Source organism: Melospiza georgiana, chromosome 1, assembly GCF_028018845.1.
Source record: "Melospiza georgiana isolate bMelGeo1 chromosome 1, bMelGeo1.pri, whole genome shotgun sequence".
NCBI classification, from domain to species: Eukaryota; Metazoa; Chordata; class Aves; order Passeriformes; family Passerellidae; genus Melospiza; species Melospiza georgiana.
In genome coordinates, this window is record NC_080430.1 from 50,134,963 (window position 1) to 50,157,510 (window position 22,548).

General features: G+C 44.3%; 1 protein-coding gene across 1 annotated transcript; it reads left to right on the plus strand.

The window, feature by feature from the left end:
* The first annotated feature begins 4,273 nt into the window (after positions 1-4,273).
* Positions 4,274-21,562, plus strand: PDIA4 (protein disulfide isomerase family A member 4). The gene is made up of 10 exons (XM_058018980.1): positions 4,274-4,421; positions 9,736-9,913; positions 11,632-11,837; positions 12,468-12,606; positions 13,034-13,239; positions 13,947-14,105; positions 15,000-15,151; positions 15,537-15,693; positions 15,788-16,021; positions 16,476-21,562. Exons 1-10 carry the CDS (start codon positions 4,319-4,321, stop codon positions 16,889-16,891), a joined length of 1,950 nt encoding a protein of 649 aa, XP_057874963.1. The 5' UTR covers positions 4,274-4,318; the 3' UTR covers positions 16,892-21,562.
* Positions 21,563-22,548: the final 986 nt, after the last annotated feature.

Sequence of the window (22,548 nt, forward strand, 5' to 3'; positions counted from 1 at the left end):
TGGAATGTCCAACTATGCCTGATATGCCAGAAGGACAGGATGTTATCCAGAGGGATTCCCTTACTTTGCTGTGGTGGTTTCACCTGAAACACTGTGTCCAGCTCTGGAATCCTGCTCCTTTCTTGGGGCACAAGAAAGACATGGACCATGCAGCAACTCCAGAGGAGGGCAGCAGGAATGATGACAGGACTAAAACACCTCTCTTTTGAAGAAAGGCTGAGAGAGTGGGAATTTCTCAGCCTGGAGAAATCTCCAGGGTCACTTAATGCAGTCCTTTAACAGATGAAGGTGTCTTGTAAAAAAGATGGAGAGAGAATTTTTACCAAGGCTGGTGGTGACACAACAAGGAGTAACAGAACCAAGACGCAGGTCCCTGGGAAAAAAAGAGAAAAGGCAAAAGAAAAGAGAAGTCATCCAGAAAGACAATCAAAATCATTGCAGCAAATCAATCAGTTTTCCTGGGCAATACAGAAATTTATATTACTGCCACTTAACATATTTCATTAACTTACAAGAATTTAGTAGTATTGAAGTGGAACATTTTCACATCAATTTTTTTATCATCTTTCTACAATGATGACTGAAAATTATTGAAAGATATTTTAAAATAAGCATCATAATAGATGAATCAACCACTGAGCAAAAAATCATGAATTCTACAAGTGTTTCTCTTGCTCTAAATTATTTTTAGGTGAAATGCAAATCACTGAGGTGAAATGCAATCAGGATGGATATTTTAAGCATTGTTTTGAGGTTCACTGAAGTGATTTACATGAAGATTATGTGCAAGGCAACTCGGTATCATGTGAAAGTTCAGCTATTATGCAAACAAGATAACGAAGGTCGACAAGAAAACTACCAGAAAAATAATTCAAAACACTTGTGTGACACTGAGCCATTTAAAATCTTACATTTTTAGCTCAAATTTACTCTTCATGTTCTTGCTGTGAGTTTGTGGTTGTCCCAGCTGCCTGTCTGTGTTGACTCACAGCCTGTGAAAGGCCAAGTAGGGTCCACGTTTACTTTTGAGATTGTAATATGTTTTAACAGCAGAAGTTAGACCTATATAACTTAGTCTGATGTGTCTTTCTATTTTCATGATTTTTGTGGAAGAACATTGGCTTTTTCTTTTTTGATATTTCCTGCTGAATGTGCCTCTTCTAAGAGGCATATTCTAACAGCTGTGCCCCACAGAATGTGCAATATGAGGTACAGGATTACCAGTGTCTAGGCTACCTTTTAAAGGAGAAAAGTACAGTGTGATACAAGGAGAGATTTCCCAGGCCACCACTTAATGATGTTGGAGAACACAGGTGCAACCTGTGAAGACTTTAAGGTAGCCACTGGCAACTTAAACCAACAGGAAAGACACTTACTGAATGTTCCTGAGGAGGAGCATATTTAAGAACTGCAATTGTCTGTTTGTCCCTGGGGATGCAGGTTTGCCAGCAGTGATGCTAACACCTTATCAGGATATGAAACACAGTATGCACAAAATGCAATCCACTTTCAAACAACCAGAGTGCACTAATACCTGCATTTTTGTGCAGCACAGCAGATGTCACCAGGTAGAATTTATTTTTTTTATCCAGAAACTACACCATAGGTGCTCTGTCAGGCCTCATGCTTTCTGGACCCTCCAGTGTGTCCCATGACCAGGGATTTGTATGGCCAATTTCTCACAATCAGACAACAAACCTGTGCCATTCACTTTTCTATGCTTCTAACCCTGAGATTACCCTATTCTGGGCAGATGCTCCACCTTTCTTCTGCCTAGAGACCCTCCTGGCAAAGAGGAGAGTGTTCCTGTCATTAACTTACATAAGGAATGAGCACTCGGCAAAAGGCAGCAGCACTCCTACCAGTAGTGCTGAGCCCAGAGGATTTTCAGCTGCATAAGGTAACCAGCCCTTTAGAGAGCAGGAAGGAATCCCCTGGAAGAGCTGCACAGCTGGCACACTCTTCCAAGTGCCCAAAATGCACAGAGCTGGCACCTCAGCTGGTCTGGGATGAATCCCAGGTGGTGTGGAATGAATCACACGTCTGAATCACATGTCTGGTGTGCCATTTACAGCTCTGTATTCACTGTGCCATCCTGTGCAACCCTAATCTAGGAAGACAAGCACAGCCCCACTGGCTTGAAGACAGACCAGACCACAGTCCTTTGCCAAGGCCCTGTTTGTCTAGTGGGATGTTCCCAAGATCCTCCCAGTGTTGTAACCACCCACACAGTGAACTGACAATTCAGCAAATTTCTCAGTCAGGCTGTCCTTGGCTGAACAGGGATCACAGGAGTTCTGCATTCCAGGCTTTCCTCCCACAGCTCGAATAAGGAATAACAAACCCAACTCCCCTGTATTTGTACTATTTGCACTTCCTTTTCATTGTTGGTATTTGGCACCTTTGACTGCCTAGCAAATTTACTGATCCCCTTTTTCAGTTAGTTAACCTGGGGCAACAGAAATCATAATAACCATAAAATTCATCATAAAGAAAAAGCATTTAATTCAGTAGTCCACACTCCAGCAGACAAGAGCAATAATAACATCACTTCCCCATTTTACATGCTCACTTTTTCTGCAAGCATCTTTAACCATTTTTGCAATGGTCTGTCATGAAGCATTGGGCTTGACAGTACTCCTCTACCTTGAAATGTCACTGTCAGTTGGAAAACCTCCAACTTAAATCAGAAAAAATGGATTACTATAGCCACTATCTCTCTCATAAACTCAGAGGACAAAGACAGTAAATATTACACACACCAAGATGATATTCAAATCAAGGGTTGTGTTAAACAGGGAACAAAACTCTAAATAAAAATCTTCCATACTCTTAATTCTTTCCACTGAGAACATGGAGTGTACAATCTGATTATGTGCTATCTTCAAATTACTGAATATGAATGTTAATCAAACTAATATTTATATCAACACCAAAACCAGGCAGGATCAGGATCATAGTTTTGGCAGGATCCAGACAGCTTTAAATTGGCTCAGGTCAGGTCCCATTCCATTCTAGTGATGTGCTAAGTAAGTTTAAAAACTGCTTCTGTATCAGCTGCTGTATTTTCATGATAACTTGTGTGGCACTGACTTCTATAACTTATGCTATAAATTATAGCATAACTTATACAACTTGTAACTTCTATAACTAAGGCTACAACTTATGAATGTAGAACACAGCAGTCCTTTTAATGTGGTTTTTCTTTTTTCAACCTACAGACCACTTACAAATGCCAAATGGCAACTGATGCAACAGCAGCCTTTCTTAGCAATGCAGTGTCTTAACCCTCTAAAATTCTGAAGTTTATATTTAAAGCTTGCACTTGAAAACCTTGAAGATACTCATTTATCATAAGCTACTGCTACTCGTTTACAGTGTGACCGCTGCACACTGAACTTAGCAGCTCTTTATAATCTACCAATTCAAGAGGCAAAAGTTTCGCAAAAATGAAAATAATTGTCCCATGAGCCTATGTAATTAGCCCAAACATGGGGACGGACTGGCAATTTTGGCACCAAAGTCCAGGTTTTAGCGCCGTCTTGTTGCATCTTAGGCGTTCACCATATACACCATCCGGACAACCACGGACAGACATTGTGCCGCGACCCCTTCCCGTGCAATCACGGCGCTCCCGGTGGGATCACTGCCCCACATCCCCCCTGGGGGAGCACCGAAAGGCTGTGCCTCCATCCCACCCTTCCCGTCGGCAGCAGCACCGCACCGAGCTCCCCTCTCCCGCTGAGGGAATTTAGGAGGCCCCAGCGCTGCCCTCACGCCGCCCTCAGCCCGCCCCGCCCCGCCGCACGCGGCGCGCCCTCACAGGCTGCCGCTGGCCGCTGGCCCCGCCCCCCGGCGCCGGCCCGCCAATCCCGAAGGGCGATGTGGCCGCACGCGCTCGGGGCGTTCCCGCCCCGTCCCTCCCGCCTCCCGCCCCCGGAGCGGCCGCGCGCTCCACGCGTGGCGGGCTGCGGTTGGCGGCTCGGCGGCGGCCAATGGCGGGCCGGCACCTCAGAGCGGCCGGGCGCTTCCGCGCGTGGTGCCGCCGCCGCTTCCCCGCCACCGCTCCGGCCGGTGGCGCCTGTGTCCCGCCGCGGCGCCGCGGCCGCTGCCGCCGGGGGTCCCCGGGGGCGCCGCGGAACACGCGAAACCCGCGCACTCCGCGCCGGCGGCCCTCGTGACGATTGTTGATTGGCGACCGCGCCAAGCACGTGTTGAGGCGGCAGCCAATGAGCGGGCGCGGCGTGCCGCGGGGCGGGGCGAGCGGCGGGAGCGCAGCGCCGGGAGCGGACGGGCCCGGAGCGGCGGTGGCGGCGGGATGAGGATGCGCGGGCTGTGGGTGCTGGTGCTGCTGCTGGGGCTGGCTCAGATCGCCCTCCTGGCGCGGGGCGCGGCCGCACAGGAGGAGTTTGGCGACGGAGGTGAGCGCGGGCAGGGGCCGGGCCGGCAGCGCATGCCGGGTTCCCCCGCGGGAGGCGGCGGCGCGGCCCCGGCGCTGGGCGCTGCGGGGAGCCCGGGCTGGCGGGGCGCCGCTGGGACCGGGGCGCTCTCGCAGGCCGCTGTGCGGGGCCCTGAGGTCCGTGCGAGCCGCTCGTCCCGGCGCTGCTGGTGTGTCGTGCGCCGTGGGGCGGCTCTGCCTCGCCGCTCCCAGCACGGAGGTAACAGCCAGCTAACAATTAGCCATGTTGGCCATCCCCGGCTTCTGAACCTCCTGGGAATTGGCGATTGCTTTATTCCGACTCCTATCGGACAGATTTCATTATGCGGGGAGGGATTCTTTATCAGGAGCTGTGGTGATAAAACAAGGAGTAGTAATAATAAGTAGTAGTGGTAATAAGACAATGGGTGCAGATTGAAAGAGGGGAAATTCAGGCTCGATATGAGGAAGAAATGCTTTACTCTGAGGGTGCTGAGACCTTGGAACAGGTTGCTAGAGAGGCTGTGGATACCCCGGTGCCGGCTGTGTTCAAACCACCAAGCAGTGCTCTAGAGGGAGGTGTCCCTTCCCTGGCCGGGGAGTTGGGACTATGAGATTTTTAAGGTCCCGTCCAACCCTTAGCATTCTATGGCTGAATGGGACCTTAAAGTCCAAAACCAGAATTTAAAAATTCTATGGTTCTGTGATCGAGCACTCTTTTCCTTACTCCTTTGTTCAGGGACTCTGTGCATTCTTCGTGTTTCAAACTGATTTTTTTTCCCCCCCTCACAGAAGGAAGGCCCATTGTTACCATCTTCTTGGTGTTTCTTCCTACCGTCTTTGGATTTCACTGACGTGTGTCTCCTCCTTTCCAAAATTAGCTGAAACAAAGCTGCTGAGGCTTAATGAGTACAGTAGGAGGCAGACATTTGAAGGTGTTTCTTTTTTCGGTTTTAAGTTTCTTTCATGTGGATTTTGGTAAATTATGCATCGGTCATGTTTCCTGCATGAACACTGCTATATTTTAAGTATTAGAGAGACTGGATTATGGGTGACCTTCTGAACTCATGTCTTGCAACTTCTTGCTGGCCTAACAGGCACTAAAACTTGCAGAAGTGCATTTAGATCAGTTACCCTATTTGTGTAACTGTATGGTCTGTAGGATGAGGGTAAAGAGATTTGTTTGAAATTGAGATTTGTTTTAAATATGGCATCTGCAGTAAGGATACAGAGATACAGAATCTTCCTGTGGAGCTCTTTTTTTTCTGTTGTAAACTGGAATACAATTTTTATGCCTCTTTCTCTGCTTTTAGCTAGAACGTGGTTGTGGTTTCTTTGTAACATGTGACAAAGCCTCAGACTGCTTTATTTCAAAGGGTGAAGTGGCACCTGTGATGTTACAGTGTTACCTGTGGCTGGCAGCAGCGGCTCAGCTTCTTGCGGGCCTGGCTCTCATCAGCATTTCCCGTGCTTGCTGCTCCTCTCATTATAGGAGTCCTGGGCATCAAAGGTACACAGGGATGGAAGTGTCTCTTGCTGTGTGGAGCTGAACACTAATCCACTGCCCAGCTTTGAATCATTTCCCAGGTTCTATTGTGTTCCTTGAATTTGTATATAGATCCTGAACTAGCCTTGACAAAGCCAGTGCCTTAAAAACGCACATAGTTGGCAATTTCAATTTTTGCCCTTGGAATGCAGGTTTGGGTGAAGTGGAATAAATTTACTTTGCAACAAGGAAGTAATCTTATGCACTTGGTTGTTGGGGAGATGAAAAGTTCTGAGCAAACCCAGCTTGTTGCACTGCATGATTTGGGAAGTGAGGTTTGAGCAGGACAGGGGTGTAAATATGCTGGAAGTGAGGTTAGGCTGGATCCTGACCACTACACCCTTGGCATCCTGATGATAGGAAAGGAGAGATCATGTAGAGGATCCACCACAGAAAAGATTGAATGGGGCTGATATTAAATTAAATTGAAAATCTTTCAAAAGTCCTAGCAACACATGATGAGTTCTGAGTTTCTGAAAACTGAGCTCATCCTATTAGGGAACAGTGTGCTCCCCAAAAGGAAACTTTCAGGCTGCATCCCAGCAAAGTCATTGGTGTCTGGATGCAGCTTTTCTGTACAGGATCTGCTTTGTTTAAGAAAATGTTACTAGGCTATATTTCTGATAAATGCTGGGTGTTCAGTGAAGTTACTATAAGAAATAATTTCAGAGTAGCTGTCATCCTGAAGAAGGCCTGCCAGCCAGCACTGTGTACTTCAAGTCTTAAAAAAAGTACCTTCCTGATCATGTTTTTTGACTTGTGTAGTAATGTGTTGAAATTTGTGGATTGATTTTGTGGGGGTTTTGGGGAGTTTTTTGTTTTGTTTTGGGTGGGGTTTTTTTAATGTTTTGTGTGTTTGGGTTTTTTTTAGTATAAGGGGGTTATCCATATTTTACCAGAGGACAGGTTTTAGTCACAGCTGTCACAGCTGTTGGTTTGTCCACTGGCTTTGCAAGTCTCTTTAAGAAACAAAGATACTTCAGTTTGGGGGCAGCTGTTTTATTTTCATGAGCTGACTTATGCAAGTATTTATTATCTTCTTCTGCCACTTCAGGTGTCACAAACTCATTCTGCTCTCTTAAAATTGTAAATCTTTAATGCGGAGGAAAGTTTCTTGCTCTTTATGGGAGAAAAAAAAAAGTCGTGGTTGGGTCCCTGAAACAGGTCTTTCAGTCCCAACTTTAAAGGGATGGCAGGGTGGCTGTGATAGCCCTGGGTGCTGGTGAAGCTGGAAGCTACAGAAAGTAACTCTTTGCTCTTTAGGACCGATATCTGAGTGTGGTTAGCTTACTTTTAACACCCTCCTTCCTTAAGCTGCTTGGGAAAAGGTGGAGTCCTGCTGTTCCAGGGCTATTGTCCTGCCTCCATCTCCAGGGAGGAGGAGGAAGGGGGTGTGTGCAATGCCCGTGACAACGTGTCACTGTCAGGGAAGTTTCACCTCGGCAGGCGGTACAGCCTATAGGGAAAGACAGAAAATTATTTCAGTGAGGGATGGTGGATCTGATGGTTACATGTTCCACCGGTGCTGGATGTTTTTGCAGGGAATACCTTGCTCTTTCTGAAAACCAGGTGCCACTGTAGCTGCTGAGGTCTTTGTCTCTCTTGAGGGTGGGGAGTGGGCAGGAACAGGGGTCACAACCCTGGTGGGTGGCTCGGGGTGCAGGAGCAGAACTGGCCGGCTGGTTCTGCTCGCATTCCTTTGTGTCAGGAAAAATCATATCTGAAGCAATTTGCCAGGAATGCAATGGCTGGGAATTCAGGCACAGGCCAGCCAGGAGCAGCCTGTGGTGAAACTGAGCCCTCAGAACTCCTGGGCACCCCTGCAAGGCACAGGTTTTGCCTGCAGAAGCCCCCTGAAATCCAGCTGTTCCACCAGGGCAGTCCTGCAGGGATGTGAGGTGTGCATTCACTCAAGGGTGAGCAAGAGCTGCAACACAGGAGGCATTGTCTGCTTGCAAATAGTGCTTTTAGCTGCCTCAGAGATCAGGTGAAACACTAGCACTTGTTAAAGAAACCTGATCCAGCTGACTAGGGTTGTGTGATAAATGATCTCCTGTGATCTCTCCCTTCGTCAGAAGCTTTAGTAATTTTGTGCTACGCAAAATTTCTCCTCTAATTAAAATCAATATATTTTCTCTATGAGCCCGTACTGTTTCCTGAGAGCATATAGGCTTGTTTTTTGCATATTTTCTTTTAAAATAAAACTAGCTATCGCAACTTAATGGCATGATTTTATCCATGGTGAGGTTGTTCCTAATGTCTGCTGTTGGTCTGACAAAAATGGGTTTTGTTTTGTTAGCTTTTCCATATCTGGATAGTACGTATTTATCATTCTTAACTTTCTGCTTCCTGATGAAATCAGAATATTTTCAGAATACTGCTGCAGTAGCTCCTCTCACCTTAGTCAAAAGCCATTTAAATAGAAAATAATTTTAAACAAGAAACTCTAATCCCCCCCCCTTTTTTTTTTATCCAGCTCCTGGGACTCCCACTGGTTGAAAGGGACTTCATTGTTTTACAGTTTTCATTTGGGACGAGATATTTTCATTAGTTGTTCTGTAACTGAAATTCTTTTAAAGTCCTTCAGGAAGGTCTGGTTTCCTTGACAGATAGCAGTTTTGTGTTTTTAAAAAAAGTTTAAAGGAACATGTGAAAGGTCAGATATTGAAAAAACCATCTCAAATTCCAAGACAACAAAGAGGGAACCAGTGGAAATGTGCTGGCTTCAGCTTTCACATGCTAATTTTGCTTTGGTAATTTAACAAATTGCTTTCTTCTTTAAAGGACTGTTCTGGACCAGTGGTTTTGGTCTTAATTCAAAGGCCTCCCCGAAAGTTCTTTGAAAGAAGAAGCTTTCACTCCATTTTGTTGGGGTTTTTTTTTAGAAGAGTACCTAGCATGTGCCAGGTGCATAGGAATGAGTTTCTGTGGGACTTCTGCAGTTAGTTCCTTGATTTTACACTCACTGCAGCCTGGTGCTGATCCAGAGCAGAGTGATTGGTGCTCCTGTGAGTGGAAGGGCTCCTCAATGAATAGCAGACCTGGAATATCTCTGTAACTGAAAACAAGAGTGGCAGACACGGATGGAGCAGTCAGGAAAAAAGCACAATTTAGAAATGCTGCATCCAAACCACCTTGATAGTAGTGAAATGGTAAATTTTGGTTTTATAGCAAGTGTGTCTGTTTATTAGCCCTTCAGACAGGCAGCACATAGCTAGTGTGGTGTTACAGTCTCCTGAGCAGGGGTACAAGGGGAGCATTGGGAACAGATAACACCTGCTTTTTTGGTGTAAGACACTAAGTTTTCCAACTTAAAGTTGGCTACACTGAAAGGACAACTGCTCTGTTGCATGATGAAGGGGTTCTGTTTGAAGTTCAGGTGTCATCTGTGTGCCCTTCTTGCCCAGCAAAGCATGTCCCACTGCCCGCATTCCAACAAGATGTTTATCAAACCTTGGTGGCAGCTGTTGCATAGATTTGTGTGCTTTAATTCTTCTTGTGTCCATTTTGTTAGTGCTCCCTGAGGTGTGAAATACCTGTTGATACTTTACTGAACTATGAATATTGTTAGCTGGTGTCGTGTGGACCAAATTGAAATGGTCACACATATGAGCCCAGGCTCTTTGCAAACTGAGGTAGCTGTCACTGTGTGTGCAGCAGAAACAAATTCATGTGGGTACTTTTCTTGACCACAGGAGATACCAAATCCATCTTCACTTTAATGTTAAACTTGACACAATCTAATCTGTATGTCATATTCTTACCTTGCCAGAATCTGTTACAAAAGAAGCTGACGATGAAGGTGATGATGATGACGATGAAGAAGATGATGAAGATGACGATGATTCTGTAGTTAAAGAGGAGAATGGTGTGTTAGTCCTGAATGATGCCAACTTTGACACCTTCACTGCAGACAAGGACACCGTGCTGCTGGAGTTCTACGCACCATGGTGGGTTCACAGCAACACCTCCACGGGTGCAGCACCACAGGGCTGCTCTGCCAGGGCAAGGTCCTAAAAAGTGACCTTGGCTTGCCATTTTAAAGGTGACAAAGGAGTAACTTGCCTGCAGGAGATGCCCAGGGCTCTGCTGTACTCCAGAATAAGAGATGGTTCTGGTGGTGGGGAAGAACCTTTTTTCCTGCCCCTGTACCATGCAATAGCCAGCAGCCTGCTCCTGTTCCACAGATGTGGGTCATACTGAGAGATCCCAGGCCAAGGGGAGCACAAGCCTGATTCTATCCCTGGTTTATGCCTGTCAGGGAACAGAAATGGTTCCAGTGAGGCACAGAAAAGTCATGCAGTGTGGTCCTGCAGCCTGCTGTCATCCTGTGCCACTGAGAATGTGTGTACTTGCTCACCTAGATGGAGTAATGAAGGCTTCCCTAGCAGGGGAATTCCCTGAAGGTTTTCCTTTCCAAATTCACATTTCTGTCCTTGCCAGAAGGGTGTGGAGTGGTTAGGGACACAGCCTGTTTGTATTATCAGTTTAAGCAGTGCCCCATGCATCTGCCTAATGATGGCAGTTCTGCTGGCATCCCAGGGTGTGCAGCACCACTGGTCTGCTCCAGGGAGCTACAATGGACTTACCTGCATGTAACCAAGACAAAGGATTTAGGCCAGGATGTGTCTTCTCTTGCATTCTTGTGTTCAAAAACATTAGGGCTGGTTACTGGGGGAAAACAAGATAGAAGATACTTTTAGTAGAGTTGCTGAGTTAGTGTTGCAGTCAGAACCTTTCGTTGTGGCTCAGTGATACAAAAATGACTTACTCATTGGTCCTTCTCCAGCCTTTGAATAGAGGGGAAATATGATCTTGCTTGAGGTGGAGTTGCATTTTAACTTGTGCCATTCTTTTCACAGAGAATCCCATTCTTCTTGGCTGTAGGCACTAATTCTGCAGCTGTAGTTTGCCTACATGAAAACTAAACATGAAGTTCAGTTTATCTGAGCAGAAGGATATATGACTAAACATCTCTCCTATTTTTCTACTCCCCCTCCCTCCAGCTGAGATGCTAAGGAGCACAGGCTATCTGCCACACACTTCTTTCTGTTTTCCTACATTTTCCTGGTTTCACCTTTAGCTTGTCAGGCTGTATTTAGCATTATTTATGCTGGTATCCTTGGTCATCCCTGCTTTTGCAGCAGGAGCCTCTGTTCTCCCCAGAGAGTTTTGGTGTGGCCAGAGAGGGGACAGATGCTGTGTTACCATGGTGGGTGGGAGATTTCATTTGGCCTGTGAGATTTCACTTCAACCTGACTGCTGGTTCATTTTCTCTTTACTTCAATTTAGGGTGCGAGGGAGAGAAGATGAACCTTGGTTAGGGAGAGGCTGAAGTGGAGGAGGAAGGAAAGAAGGAAGGAGCGAGCATAATACAACTTTGTTGTAAAGGAAGTTGTTGAATGTTTTAACAGTGGTTTTATAAAGCATATGGCGATACATTCCACGTTGAATGAAAATTAAGAAAAATAAAGGTTTTGATGTGAACATACAGTACATTAGCTACAGTTGCTCTCCTCTCTCCATGATCTGAACATGTAGCAAGACAAACATTTCTGTGCTGATGGTGTGGACTTCTGTCAGAAGGCATCCTGGAATTGCAGAGCAGCAGAGTACTTCTGCATGTCTGTCCTGCATTTACATACCTGCTTGTGTCTTCCTCTGACAGGTGTGGGCACTGCAAGCAGTTTGCTCCTGAGTATGAGAAGATAGCCAAAACTCTGAAGGAACATGACCCTCCTATTCCTGTAGCCAAAATAGATGCTACTGCAGCCACTTCACTGTCAAGTCGTTTTGATGTCAGTGGCTACCCAACCATCAAAATCCTGAAAAAAGGCCAAGCTGTTGACTATGATGGGTCTCGGACAGAAGATGGTAAGCACCAGTCCCTTGCAGTTCCCTGTAAGAAAACAAAGTAGCCTATGATCTTGTTTCTTAATATGTGGCTGTTTTGAAGGACCCTGATCTCAAGTTATTTATCTTAAAACAAGTAATATTATGAATGCTGAAATTTTCCCTGTTTTCTCAACAGGCTGCATGATAGAGGACAATTTTGCAGGTAGTAGGTAGTGCTGTTACTGACAGAAGGTTTCTAGAAATATGACTTGACTAGAAGAGGAGACAGTCTCATGTTTGCTGAAGGATCAGCCAATAAACATTTGATATATATATAGGCTGTATTTTGTTTAATTAATATGCCCAGCTCTAGTCAGAGGGGGAAAAACTGCCTTTTCTGTCTGTTTTGAGATGGAATTCAGTGCTGCAAAGTGCAGATCTGTGCTCTGCATAAGACACTCTATGGGGTGAAGAGAAGACCTTCTTAGTAATGCTAACAAGGAAATAAGGCATAAAGGAACTTGATTAACAAAGTGTTCTCATGTAAGCTTGATGTGTAAGCATTGATCTAGCACCATGCTTGCCTCTGATTTCAGATTCTTGCATTTGACATGCTACTGGTATGATAAAATGCATGCTTGCTAATTGTGTTCTTGAACTGTATTTCAGCTATTGTGGCCAAAGTCAAGGAGGTTTCTGACCCCAACTGGACCCCTCCACCCGAAGCCACTCTGGTATTGACCCAGGATAATTTTGATGAAGTTGTGAATGATGCTGACATAATCCTGGTGGAGTTCTATGCTCCATGGTAAGCAAGAAGGCAGTCGCCTGTATTTGTCTAGCACAGATGGCCTGAACACACTTGGTGTACCTCAGTTCTAACCTGCACCTGGGATCACATTGGAAATCACTGGTGGACTAGACTGGATCTGTGTCTCAGCAAGGGGTGGTGTCCAGATCTTCACTGGACAATATTTACTGATTTGGGAACACACTGAGATACTGAAAACCAAAAGGAATTGGTCCTTAGCTTAAAAATGAAGCTGTCTATAGCAACGTGAGGCCAGACACAGAGAGGCCAGCCTCAGGTTGCAGAGACCTGGCTGAACTGTCCTCTGTATATTCAGTGATTCCATTTCTGCATTCTGGAAGACTTAACTCTTCCACTCCAGGGGTAGGAGGTACCTGGCAGGCTTAGTGGCTGGTAAGAGGTGCCCTCTGCTCTGCCTCCCTAGGTGTGGCCACTGCAAGAGGCTTGCTCCAGAGTACGAGAAGGCTGCCCAGGAGCTCAGCAAGCGCACGCCTCCCATCCCCCTGGCTAAAGTCGACGCCACGGCTGAAACGGAGCTCGCAAAGAAGTTTGATGTCACTGGCTACCCAACCCTCAAAATCTTCCGCAAGGGCAAGCCTTACGACTACAGTGGTCCTCGGGAAAAATACGGTACTGCAACTTTACTTACAAGGAAAACTGCATTTTCTCGTGCTCTGAAAAATATTTTGATGTATCTGTCAGACTTGCAGACTTGCTAATGTCATAGCAGCAGTAGCTGGGGAAAACTGAAAAATTCTGCTCTCATGCCTACACAGGATATTTAAATTTGTCTTTAGCCTTCATAACATCTTTTGGTGATAGTAAGTTAAGTAAGTTAAATACACTTGGTGGTTGTATCAGCTCCTTTCAATATCAATTAGGTTAAATCCATTTGGTGAAGCAGTGGCAGTATGGGTAAATGGGCAGGTTTTAATTATACTGGAATGCGCCTTGAGGGCTGGCAAAAATACCCAATATTAAGTTTTAATTAAGACTTAAGACTATTCAAGTAGCACTTTGGCTCATAACAGGTTCAAGAGACATGAAAGGTCTGGAATTTCAGAAAGGAGCATTGCTTGCAAGATCAACTGATATTCATGGATTGTGTGCTTGGTCACCTCTTCTGAAACGAGCCTGAAAGGGAATATTCAGAACTGCAGCTTTAACAACATGGACTGAAGTGTTGCTGATTTGGCCTTTAGGTTATTGTGGGAAGGCTGCACAGGAGGAAAGCTGTTCATGGGAAGTGTGAAATAAGATGTTTTAGATTGAATGCCCAGATCTTTCAGTTCAGTAAATGTTCTAAGCAACTTTTTGGGGGCGGGTTTCTCTCACAGGTATTGTCGACTACATGATTGAACAGGCTGGTCCTCCATCCAAACAGATTCAGGCTACCAAGCAGGTGCAAGAATTTCTGAAGGATGGGGATGATGTCATCATCATTGGTGTCTTTAGTGGAGAGAATGACAAAACCTATCAGCTCTATCAGGAAGCAGGTAAAGAATGTTTTAAAATATTAATGGGAATATATGTTTTGTTGGGATTCTGCCTAGGGCTTTGGGCATGAGGAGATCATTTATTTCTGCTCCTAGTATAGTAGGGAGGGTTGGAGAGGAGAAGTAGTAGGAGGAAGGGTGATCTACTTGTACTCAAAAAATAAGCTCACACCAGATTTTGTAACTAAGGTGTCAGCAGGTCACAGAATATACCTCTGCTTGGTAATTGTGTCACTAAAAACATGTAGACTAGAGAGGAGGGAAAATTCTTTCCTGAGGAACAAACCACAGTTTCTTGGCTTAAAGCCCGGATATGTTTGCTGTCTGTTACTCTAGTTTCATATCTGGCAGCCCAGAGTCAGTTGTCACCAAACTCATTTTGGATGAGAGGCCTGAGGAAAGGATCCTCATCCACTTCTGAGTCAGTTTAGTTAGACCATTCCTGGCAACCTGTCTATGTCTGATTCTGGGGCTGCTGTCATAGTTGGATTAGGAGCTCATTTGTTTGCCTCAGCATGGCAAGACAGAGAACTTTTTCCCAGGCTGCCCCAAAGCAAATAGTTTGGCTAGCTGACCTATTTGGGGAGAGGCCAAGAGGTAAGAGATTGACAAAAGAAAAACTGCTTTGCTGCATATGTTTTGGAAGCTGTTCAAGGTGTTTGAGTGTGTACAATAACTCACCAAGTGGATGGGTTGTTCAACAGCATTCAAATAGTGCTGCTGGAATTGTGTGTATATTCACATGCTTCTCATCCCTGATGAGAGGTGTTGTCTAAGACTGAGTTGTTCTGTGTCACTTGGAGAACAGGAAGAGCTTTTCCTTGCAGTTAACTCAGTTACAGTCTAAGTTCACTTTCTAATAACTTTTCCTTCACCCTAACCTTAATTTTTCAGCTAATGGTTTGAGAGAGGATTATAAGTTCCATCACACCTTCAGCAATGAGATTGCAAAACTATTGAAAGTTTCTCCAGGAAAACTGGTTGTCATGCAGCCAGAAAAATTTCAGTCGAAGCACGAGTCCAAGATGCATGTTCTGAATCTTAAAGTGAGTAGATGGTCCAGAGCTAAAATGTTTGTGTGTGGGATTGAAGGTTCTCTTTCTCTTTCTCTGTAATTACAATCAGTTGGTATCTTCCTGTTGGAAGTACTCCTACTAGATATTTGAGTCACCCTGTTTGCCACTGAAACTGTATTTCTTTTTCAAGAGGACTTTATGAAATTAGTCCAGATGTTATGATTTCAAATAATAATTTGTCCATACAAATAGTGTGCTCAAAGGTTTGAAGAAAGTGTGGTGGCAGCCTTGATTTTATAACACGTCCTTCCCTCTTTAGCATTCATGTGTGTACCAATATTGATTTTTTAGTAATGTATAACAGAAGTGCTGTTTAAATCTGTTTGCTTGAACTTTTGTCACTGTTTCTTTACAGGACTCTACAGATGGATCTGAGATTAAAGAGCATGTGCTAAAACATGCTTTGCCTCTGGTTGGTCATCGCAAGCCTTCCAACGATGCCAAGAGATACTCCAAGCGTCCTCTGGTGGTTGTCTACTACTCTGTGGACTTCAGTTTCGACTACCGTGTTGGTGGGTTTGCTACAATTACCCTTCCTTCACTTGGAGAGGAAGCAGGCACTGAATAACTAGAAATTACCAATTCTGTCCTGTTCTGGTTTTTCAGCTACTCAGTACTGGAGAAGCAAAGTCCTGGAAGTGGCTAAAGACTTCCCTGAATATGCGTTTGCTGTTTCTGATGAGGAAGATTATTCTTCTGAAATCAAGGATTTGGGCCTGCTTGAGAGTGGAGAGGATGTCAACGCTGCCATTCTGGATGAAGGTGGCAAGAAGTATGCCATGGAGCCAGAAGAGTTTGACTCTGATGTACTCAGGCAGTTTGTGGTAGCATTCAAAAAAGGTACAGTTTCTAAAATAGGGGTCTCTAAGCTATTTTGTTTACATTTCCAAGAGTTGTTTCCTGAGGCAATGGCTCCAGTAAACAGAGTCTGTTTTACAAGCCTGAAATGTTCCTGTGGCTTTAAAGTATGAGCTGGTCATTCATATTTGGGACTACTATATTAAATCATGGGTTATTACTTTGTAGATGGACAGCCATAAAAAGAGAAGGGTTGTAGGAGGAATTGCAAAAAAAACTGTTGCCTGTATTTCATGAGGTTATTGGACCAAAAGGTCACTAGTTAACTAGTCTGTGTTTCATCTGTGTTTCATGCTGAGGCAAGTTCATTTGCCAGTGCAGTGATCTTTACCTGGCAGGAGGATGAGGATGTACCTCTGCCCTTTCTTAGGGGAGATTGTAAGGGCTGCTCTTACCACATTCTAATGGTGTTGTGTGTGTTTTTGCTTCCTTCTAGGAAAACTGAAGCCAATTGTGAAGTCCCAGCCAGTGCCGAAAAATAACAAAGGGCCTGTGAAAGTGGTAGTGGGTAAAACTTTTGATACCATAGTGATGGATCCAAAGAATGATGTTCTCATAGAGTTCTATGCCCCATGGTGTGGACACTGCAAGAAACTAGAACCAGTGTATAATGAGCTAGGCAAAAAATACAAGAATGAGAAAAATCTGATTATAGCCAAGATGGATGCTACTGCCAACGACGTGACGAATGACCACTACAAAGTGGAGGGATTCCCCACCATCTACTTCGCTCCAAAGGACAAGAAGAACAACCCAATTAAATTTGAAGGCGGGGACAGAGATTTAGAGCATTTGAGCAAATTTATAGAGGAGCATGCAACAAAACTCTCCAGAACAAAAGAAGAGCTTTAGATAAGATGAGGGTGGAGAAGAAAAGTTGTTTGTACAATGTAGTTAAAATCAAGTTACTGACAAAACTTGGTGAGAGAAGAATTAAGCAGTTTTGAGCAAAGAGATTATTGAGCAGTAAAGCAATTTAAGTATCTTTTTTTTTTATATGGCAGATGAGTTTTTTTCTGGACACTGAACTTAATACTCTAATATGAATGTCTTATGTTAGTTACAGTTTTGATCTTTGGAGAAAAATACATCCTTTATTTTTTGTGACTATCTCAAGCTTTGTTCTTTGACTCCAATGCAGCTGTTTTTAAGTTAAAGGATACTACCAAAAAGAGAGAAGCAGATCCCTCAGACAAACAGATTTGTCTTATTTGTTGTTATGGTTACTGGGGGGAGCTGTCTTTTCAGCTAGTGTTTTCTATTATGTTTCTTTGTACCTATTGATGTGACCCTATCACTGTATTCATAGCTGAGGATAAGAATGGAGGTTTTCTAAAGTGTGGATGAATTATTTGGTCCTACTGAGATAAGACACAGGACTTGCTAACTAAATATGCTCTAGACCTGTTTTAGCTTTGTGCCTCTCTGTAGAGAGGGTGATGCTAAAATAGCAAGTTTTTCTAAGTACCTTTCTTTACTAGTCCTTGTTGATCCATTCACATCTCAGTCTTTCTGAATATGTTTTGGAGTAATTGGAGCATGGCAGAAAAAGAGCATCTAGTGGGTGGAAATGCTGGGATTCTGGTGTCAGATCTATGTGTTACTGTCTCCTTTCCTTTTGCAGAGAGGAAAGTTTGATAGTGATTCTTCTTTGGGCAAGGAGACTGAGACCTTCTAACAGCCTTTATTCCTCTAGCAGGTATTGCAGGTACAAAGAATAATCACATCCTCTCTGTGCTGCCCTTGGGAGTATATGCATTTAAAAGTGGATTTTTATCTTGAATGGCCCAGTTTAGATATGTCCATAAATTTATGGGCCATGTTGAGGTTGCAGACCTGTGCTCTCTAGAAGCACTGTCTGACCCTTCTCAGAGCTGGAATGCTGCAGTGTGTGCAACTTGAGTGTCCCTGAGGCAGTTTTGATTCACATTTTGTTTTACAGGTAGTTCTTCTCCTAGCAGCACTGTTTTTTCTCTTGCAAAATATGACCAGTCTTCCTTCAGTAATTGCTTCATTGCATTCGTTTTTTAGATTTCTGGAGGGTGTGTAAATCTAAAACCCCTACCCAATCTTTTTTTTTTTTTTTCTTCTGGGGAGATGCATTCTTCTGTGTATCAAGGATAAACCCATGTCCAGGAGGTGGCTGTTCAGGTAGAGTCTGGGGACCCAAAGGGACTGCAAGGGGGTACGTAGTCCTTACACTTTCCTACTGCACTTGGCATCCCTATATCCCTATTGAAGGGGATTGTCCCCCACTGTTAACAACCCACAGAGCAAAGCAAAACTATCAAATAATTCTTGCAGAGGTGTATGGGACTGCAGGAAGGCTTTCCCTTAATTAATGGCTTAGCCAAAGATAGTGAATAAAGCTCACCAGCATATTATGGGTGAGAGGGACAGTATCAAATCTCCTGGGAGTGCTGGGGTGTGCCTGAATGCTATTCAGCTCCTACTCTTTATCAGCAAAAGCTGGGAAATGCTAAATGTAAGTAAGTGTTAAAGCAGTGTCATCATTTACCTCAGGCCCTGGCATTGTCCATCTCCTCTTTTTGCATTAGAGGGCTTTTTCTTTCTACTGTCCTTAAGTGGACAGATGGCTGTTAAGCTTAGACAGTATTTCATCTGCAAGACTCTTACCAGATAAAGTGCATTATCTTCCCATCTACTGTCATTTCTCTTTGCAGCTCTTCTGCAGAGCTTTCAAAAGCTATAATCTATTCTAAATGTGTTGTGCAGGCAACAGGAGTGAGATGAGACTTAGCTGAACACCAGAGGTGATTTTTTTTTCAGCTTTAGAAAATATACATACAAGTCAAGTAACAAGTTCAGTCCTATCTGCCAGTGTTATTAATTCAGTTCTTCAAAGAACTAGGCACAGGCTTTTAAAATCAGTTCTTAAAACATAGCTTAGGTTCTATGCCTAAGCAAATACCTCACACACTGCTGTGGGGAACTAAATTGCTCCTTGTTAGTTGTTTGCAGACTTAAAGGGTTTTGTTTCAAAACAGCTGCTGTCTATCAGGGGAATATGGATAAATATGGAACTTGTAGAAAGGAGGGTGAAGAGTCCCTTATTGGCGGTGAAGGACTTCAGTCAGGGCTGAGGCACCATTCTCCTTGGGACAGTAAGGGTTAAAGTTGAGCAAGAGCACTTCTCACCTCTCTTCTGACAGGTGAAAAATTATTAACATTTTCCTTGCCAATGCTGTAGTGTTCCTTTAAACTGCTTCCTCCCACAGGAGCCAACCCCTCTCTGGGGTGAAACCTCTGCAGCCTCCAGGGAGCCCCTCTGGCAATAGAGGACACAAGGCCCAGGGGAGTGTCCCAGATGTGCTGGCTCAGTGTTCCTGCCACCTCTCTCTTTTCCTTGGTACACAAACAGTTCCTTCAGTGTGGTGCTGAAACCCTGACTCTTGTTCAGGAGCAGTAGTGCTTGAGTCAGAGCTGAATAGGAATACAGTAATTAGTACTGCTTACAGTTTCTTGACAACAGTAAGCTGCAAGAGCAGGCAGTGTTACCCCAAGCAGGTTATGGATTTAGGTTATGAGCAGTAGAGGGAATGAGGATTTGTTCCATCCTTGCACTGGTGTCACCTGGCCACATTTCCTGTGAGTCCTCAGCTGTGCCACTCACCTTGGCATTTGCATGTCATAATAAATGCAGCAAGATGAAGATACTGCTGCCACTAAGATTTGGGCAGAGTCACAGTGGAAAGTAAATTGCTTTCCTTAGTTCAAGTATCCTATCCTCTGCTGTGTGCACTGTCAACATCACATGAACCCTCTGTGAAACTCACTGGGATGGATACACTGTGAGATTTGTAATCTCTGTACAGAAAGCGATATTAATGTGATTGATGCATTCTAAGGAGAACCAGTCATGCCATCTTTTGGAATTTGTTAAAGGCATTATGCAAGCCTGCTTTTTCCTTCCTGAGGCATTAGGATGCTTTCCTAAACATTATAAATTATTTTATTAAAGTTACCTAAGTTCTGCTGATTAACCTTGGTGTTCCCTTCTTACAGAAGAAAAAAAAGCAGTGCAAGAGAATAAGGGAGCTCCCCTGCTCTTTGCCATGGCTGCATGAGCCTATGACATAATTTCTGATTATGGTTCCAGTTGGAAGAGATTCTGCAGTTTATGCTTCAGCACAGGATTGATTTGTAAAATATTAAAAGTCCATGGAGCCTGGCCTGGTGTATCTCCCACACATGCATCCTCTTGGAAACAAACTAATTTCTGTAAACTGTAGTACATCTTAAAGTAGTCAGAGTTGGGACTTCCTCAGGGTCATCTCCTTTCCCTGAAGGGTTAAGAACTAAGGTAGGCAGCAACTGTAGCACAGTTGGTGCTCCTTGAGGAATGAGTTTTTCTGTACTGTGTCTGTGACAGTAAATACTGGCCTGGCATCTTGATACTGCATTAAGTGATAGTTTTTTTAGTACTGGAAGAGATTTGTTAACAGCAGAGGGTTTACAATCAAGGTTGTTACCTGGTTTCTACTCTCAGCAATTTTGTATGTCCAAACTGCTAATTATGGTAGTGCCTGGGTATGGCCCAGGATCTGGCTGGTGGCAAGCAAGAAAGGCAATGCAGAGCTGGTGCCACAAAGTTTTCTCTGCCCTCTTGTGTGTGAGGCTATGTGCTGAGGAAATAGCCTTCTGGAAAGTAGAACATGAATAAATGATACAGGCTAAAGGCTTCTCAGAAAGTAGCATTTACTGTAGTGGTCAGACTGCTGTCCTTTCTTTTTTGGTAGGCAAGAGAAGCCTGTGCAAACTGTGTTCCAAAAGGCCTTTTGCTGACAGCCTGCATTGGTAATGGACACTGTCAGAGGGCTGGGTGTTGCAGTCTGTGTGCTCAGCCCTTGATGTGGGTAGTGAGTAAGTCAAGCCCTGTGCAAACTGCAAACTGTGTAATCTGCTTAGTCAAACTGGTATAAACCCTTGTGTTGTGCAATTTGGCTTTGGTTTGCTGTGCTTGAGTTGCAGAACTCCCTTTGTCAATGCAGACTGGGGATCTATGAGCAACCCTAGCAAAATCCAGTGCAGTAGCATCTTGGATCAGTGGCCAGGCATTTCTAAGACTTCAGCACAGCTTGAGGAGCCACAGGAATCGCTGCATGCCACTGCAGTGCATGTGCCAGGGGAGAGCTCTCAGTTGCTGACTACAGAGGGCTTCCCTTCTTTTCCTGCCTGCACCCATGTAGGTTGTGTGAAGCCATGTGGCCATGGGCAGAAGAAATGTTCTCTTACCATGCACAGCCTGTCTTCATATCTGCCCAGAATCACACTCACAAATCAATTGTTTTCTTTCAACACCCTTGGAGGTTGCTCTGCACTTGAAGCCAGTTCCTTTAGACAGAGCTCTGCCTGCTCTCAGGCACCAGACTGATGTCATGTTAATGTTGGTGCTGGATTTTCTGTGTCAGGAGCAACTGGTTTTATGTGAAGCCATTGTGCTGTAATCTGTCTGAACAAGCTCTGTATGTACCATGAAAAATAAATGATCATGTCTTTGTAGAGGCTAGATGAGGCTGCTTGGGTCTGGAGGGACATGACCACTCTCCAGTTTCATTTTTGCATTCAGAGAGAAAGGGATCTGGTCTGTGAACTGCTCCAAATCCTTACATTAGAAAGGTGGGAGTTTCAGTTTCAGAAATGCTGTTCACATCTCAAGCTGTGTGACTTGGTTAACAGAAACATGAAGGAGATAAGCTATATTAATCCAGCCATGCAAATAAAACCCTTATCACAATCAGTAACCCAATCCCCTGAAGGATTTCCACAGGCTGGGGTTTTGAACAGCCAGTTGTTTCTTCACAGTGAAAGCTGACACTTGACAGCCTGGCCTGCATTAATGCCCTTCTACTTACCTTTGTCTGAGTTATAGTGGCCTTCCTGAAATCTGCTATCTTTTGCCTTACATTAGGAGAGAATTGTTCTGCAATACAGCCTGGTAAAATGCTGCTCAGAATGATAAAAAAGTAAAAATAAACACAGCAGAAGGTGATCTCAGGGGAGAAGAAAAAGGTAATTTATAAATTTTCCCTGAAGTTAGAGAAATTGATGCTAGACAGGGCCATTTACTCAGCTAATCTTGTTGGTTTACGCATCAGACCACAAGTTCTCTGCTGTTTGCTTTCCATATTCAGCCTAATAACTTGTATTTAACCTATGGGCTTATTCCAAACAAATATGCAACACAAACTAGGCTCCACAGCTCTGCTGAGTGCTCCTGTTGCACTAACACTCATTTCTGAACCACAGAATGCCTTCAGGAAATGGGATGTGCCACTAGAAATTGGTACTGCTACTTCGAGTAAGGAAGTTTGTATTCAGTTTTGCATTCAGTTTGCCATGTGAAATAATTCATATGTAACTTTTGCTGATGCCTTTGGACAGTGGACTTTAGTGATGTATTTTCATGTGGGAGTTGGCACTTCTTCTGTGATTTTGAGTTGGTTTTGGTCTTTTTCACTCTCAAGATAACTTACTAACATATAGCA